Consider the following 4,805-nt stretch of genomic DNA (forward strand, 5'->3'; position numbering starts at 1 on the left):
TGCAATTTAAAGATTAAATTATTATAGTGAAAAATTACCTAAATTGGTTTAGACAAAATAATGAAAGCACTCAAAAACTCTAAAATAATTAACAATGCTCCAAAATTTCACCAAAAATGTGTTAATAGCAAACAAAGAAATCTAGTTTGGGACAATTCCTGCCCATGTTAATAGCAAACAAAGAAATCTGATTTGGAACAGCTTGTACCATGTCAAGAATACATTCCTCTACCATTCACAGTGCAGCTAACATCTTCCCTTTAGCATTTGCTAGGAAATTATGCCATACAAATCCTGCGATGTGGTTAAAGAGCTGGCCAATCATGACACCGGGAGAGCTAGTTTGGGACAGTCCCTGATAATGGACTTCTGGAGAGGTGGCAATCTGGCACCAATGCCGACCAGCTTTGGTAAACCCCAAAGATGAACCGTATGTAAGCTTTGCAGTATGAAATTTTCAGATGTCATGCCGACAAATATAGCTTCCAAGTTGTCACAGAATCTGACCTTGAGGACCTCCAGGTTTTCTGGCATATCCGTTAGAGAACTAACATGTAAAAGCACAGAACAATCTCCAATTTCTAAAGATCTCAACAAGGGTGATTCAATCCCAATTCTTGTCAGCTTTGGTAATTCCCACAGGTGAACTTCTGCTAGATGAGGCAATTTATGCTCTTCTACATCATCTCCAAACAAAGCCACCAAATTCTCACAAAATCTGACATGAAGAATTTCAAGCATCTGCAGCAGGTGGGATGAAAAGAAAACACTCGACAGCTTTGGGCAACAATCTAGATACAAGCACTTCAGATTCTGAAAGCTCCCCAACTGCAGGTTTTCACTGTATATGCTCCTTAAACTCGATGCATTGGAAATCCATAAAATCTCAAGTTCTATCCCCCGTTCGCTACTGTCTACTAAGTCATTCATCTCTATAACGAACTCCATATTTTCACATCCCTCAATCCAACAACCTTTCAACTTCTTGATGTTGCCAGCACCTAAATCAGAAAATGATTTGAAAAACAAACTATCAAACAAGAATATATACTCAGCATTATGAAGTACAGCCGCAATGCCCTCGGAAAAAGCACTCAGATGATGAATCTCCACTAACCGCCCTTGAGATTTAGAGCAATGCCTAGTTAATAGATAGACATCTCTAAAAACCAATTCATCCTTGTGGAAGAGCATGTCCCCTGCACCATTTGCCACTTCAGAAGGATGAACAAAGAGATGGAAATGATTTGAGGTTGAGTACAATACAGAAGGATTGCTGTCCAGAAATTCAAGAAATAATGAACCGTTATAAGAAAGTAAAGATCTGCTAGTGTTTGGTACCGTTCGATCCACAATGGAGAAGGACCAATGTGATGCACTAGGCTTTTGCGTCCAGCTAGTTACCTCATTAGTGTCAGCTGCTTGGATGTCTTCCTTCATACTGGGTAAAGCAAGATGTTGCAGCTGTGTCAATCTCGGGATTCCACAAGGGAGATTTTCAACTCCAGCCATGTCAAGCCGCTTGTGGTTTTTAAAGTTTTCCAATTTTGAACAGTCTCTGAGCAACAGTTTATGCAGGTTACTCAAACTTCCTACAAACGGCAGTTGCCTCAGTGCTGTTTGAGAAAGATCAAGAGTCTCAAGGTTGTGAAGTACTTCCAAGAGAGGGAGAACCTCTAATTGTCCACAGCCCCTCAAAAACAGATGCTTAAGGCTTTTGAGATTCGTTAAGGGCGGTAGCTCTTTAAGCAAGGTCTCGGAGAGGTTTAGAACCTGAAGTTTGCTCATGTGCTCTATGAAATCAGCTCCGGTAAATGATTTAACACCACTCAAATTTAGCTCCTCAAGATTTGAGAGGGAGTTGAGTTCTGGTAAGTGTACAATCTTTGTTTGAGAGAGGACAAGCCGACGAAGGCGAGGTAGATGCTCAAAAGATTTATCTTCTATCATTGTCATTGCCTTACAGTCAGATAGATCAAGCTCTTCCAGTTTGCTTGAAGCCAACCTTGGCAACTTCTCCAGATTCAGACAACATGAAAGTAACAGCTGACAGAGGTTGTGGAGAGCAGAAAGGGATGGTAGATCTTTGACTTTTGTTCCTGACAGGTTGAGAACTCGGAGATTTTCTAAACATTCAAAGAACTTTCCTTCAATTTTCACAAGATTACACGCACCTGAAAAATCAAGTATCTCTAGTTCTTCTGAAGATTCAACACAATTCATGTATTTTATCTCAGAGCAATTTTTCAAATAGAACTCACGAGGTTTACCAATGTTAAAAGGTAATGAAGGAATAGCAGTTCCAGATAAATCAAGGATCTTCAGACTTGTATTATTTTGAAATGACTTGTCCTGGAACTCCACTATGGTTGACCATGAAAGATCAAGAACTTGCAGATTAGTTAGAGACCGAATGCTGGGCACTCTATCCATGTTGCTACAACTGCTAACTGATAGATGAGTAAGCTCTCCAGTTTCATGAAAAATAGGCAAAGATTTGATCTTGGAGTTGGAAAGATTTAATGTTTGAAGTTTCGGCAATGATTTCAAGTTCTTTTCTGGAAAAGTTGGCAAGGAGGCAGCACCAGAAAGATCAATAACCATAAGGTTTTGACACTCTTTCAGGCTCTGCAACTTTGTTAAATGAGAAAACCTTTTTAGAATGAGCCAGCTGAGTTCTGTAAGGTGATAAAAAGAATCAGGCATGACTTCAATCTGAAAGTCGGAGAAGTGGAGGCTACGAAGTTTCTTCAGGTGCTGAAAAAAGTTTTTTGGCATACTTTTCACCAAGCCAGAACCAGATACTTCAAGGACAGTTAATGTCATTAGTTCTCGAATGTCATCGATCTTTTCTAAGAAATCACAGTCCCTGAGCACAAGAACATTCAGTTTTTTGAAGTTGTTGAAAGAATGAGGTAAGGATACAATTTCGAGACTGAAAAGACCCAGAATTTGCAGCTCCTGATTGCTGAGTAAGAGATTATTTGGGTTTTCCCTGCTGAGACAGTTGCCATCTAGTAAAAGTGTTAATGGTTGCTGCACTCTTTTATAACTGCCAAGTGTTCTGATCATACCATCCACCTTTGTGAGTTTTCCAATACCCTGCCAATCATTACTTTTAACAAGCACATTAGCCAACCCAGATTAGCTGTTCCTCCATAACCACGACGATGACGATAAGAAACATCTCCAGTTACTCTCACCATGTGGATGAAATCATCATTCACTTCTTTCAACATTTGACAGTCCATGAGCTGCATCAAAATGCGGTGCCCCTCCTTATAAGCCTCCTCAAGACTATTAACAGGACCAAGATATCCTTCAAGCATCCAGTATGATATCAACTCATTGTAGTGAACAGATCCATTATCACGGAAAAAATGGCTGCCCTGCCAAGAAAAGTCAACTAAAATACCATCTGACACCTTTTCATATCCACTTAAGAGCAGCTGGGTGCAGTTGTAGTTATCACCATACCATGCTTCTTCCAACGTGTGTTCCAGACCCTGCAGTTCAGAAACTTGTTGATGGTAACTTAATAGTTTTGCTAGCAAGGATACTTCACCAGGTGCAAGATCTGTTTTTGTATTGATGAACTTTGCAACTACACTTTCTACACCTGGAATTTCAAAGACTTTTGCCACAGCTCCTTGCTTTAACCACAAAATTGAGATTTCTGGAGTTAGAGGCATCATTTCAACCACTTCCGTACCTCCCTGGGTTTGGTGCCTTCCATCTTCATTTCTAGAAGTTATCAGCACCTTAAGTTTTTGCTGTCCATCTCCATCAGCAGCTGTTGTTGAATGGTTGTGGGAATTCTGCTGGATAGAGTGAAGGACTTGTTCTAAGCCTTCATCCCCTTCCCTCATTTTGTTTCCTTCATCATCCAAAATTACAAGAACCCCCTGAAGAACATTATCAGTTGAAAGTCTTGCGCGTACCTTTTCTTTCAAGCTCTCCAAGGTTTCCTCCTTACCAACATTATTCTCTACCTCTTGGATATCATAATTTTCCAGCTCCACAGAAGTGGAAAGTAGAGATAACTGATGAGCAATATGCTCATAAAGAGACGTCTCATCATGCCTAATACTCAGAGAAATCCAAAGTGTAATGTCAACTACTTTCTTTTTGACTGCCAGCAGACCAACTTTTCTTGCCATCCACGTTTTCCCACTTCCTGATTTCCCAGAGAGAACAATTGTTGACACATGTTTTTCCTTGAGAAGTTCAAGAATTTTTTCTGCCTGCAGTTCCACACTATTCTGGTCCATTGCCGCTGCAAGACCCCTGTTCGGTGGTATAAATGATTACTCATTTTAGAAAGAAAGAAAGTAATTGTAATACTATAGCATGAACTTGAAATCTGCTCAGGAATGAGACAATAATATTATCACCATCAGATCAAGTGCCTGAGCAATTGATACAAGTTATTTGTCCACCAAACACTTTGTAACATGCTAACATTTATGTGCACATTAACATAAAGTACATGCCTATTAGCTCATGAGTGTGTGTACATGAACAAAAATCAGATGCCAAGTTTGTATTTCCCCCCCTTTATTTATCTGCACATGCACCTTTTGGTTATCCATCGATCTGGTATAGATATTCCCCAGTTCCTTATAAAAGTCATGGATCATGCCCGTAATCAACTTCTTAAACAGAGGAAGATTATAATGTAAAAGATAAAACTACTGATGACAAAGCAATGCAATGAATACTTTTCCACTAGCTCATGGATTCTGGATATAATTGTTAGCATAGCTAAAGCAAGGGACTTCAAGGCTCTAGGGAAAGTGGTGCAG

General features: G+C 39.8%; 1 protein-coding gene across 1 annotated transcript; it reads right to left on the bottom strand.

The window, feature by feature from the left end:
- Positions 1-321: 321 nt before the first annotated feature.
- LOC140013345 (putative disease resistance protein At4g19050) lies at positions 322-4,271 on the bottom strand. Its single transcript, XM_072062598.1, has 2 exons — positions 3,204-4,271; positions 322-3,102 (listed from the first exon to the last, which is right to left on the bottom strand). Exons 1-2 carry the CDS (start codon positions 4,269-4,271, stop codon positions 322-324), a joined length of 3,849 nt encoding a protein of 1,282 aa, XP_071918699.1.
- Between the last annotated feature and the right edge of the window lie 534 nt (positions 4,272-4,805).

The sequence above is a fragment of the Coffea arabica genome, chromosome 8c (genome assembly GCF_036785885.1).
Source record: "Coffea arabica cultivar ET-39 chromosome 8c, Coffea Arabica ET-39 HiFi, whole genome shotgun sequence".
In the NCBI taxonomy this organism is placed as follows: Eukaryota; Viridiplantae; Streptophyta; class Magnoliopsida; order Gentianales; family Rubiaceae; genus Coffea; species Coffea arabica.

Bases quoted from the DNA above. Each gene is read 5' to 3' on its own strand.
- LOC140013345 (XM_072062598.1), bottom strand. From the start codon at position 4,271: ATGGACCAGAATAGTGTGGAACTGCAGGCAGAAAAAATTCTTGAACTT. The intron at 3,103-3,203 runs GTGAGAGTAACT...AATGATTGGCAG, and splicing joins ATGATGATTTCATCCACATG to GGTATTGGAAAACTCACAAA.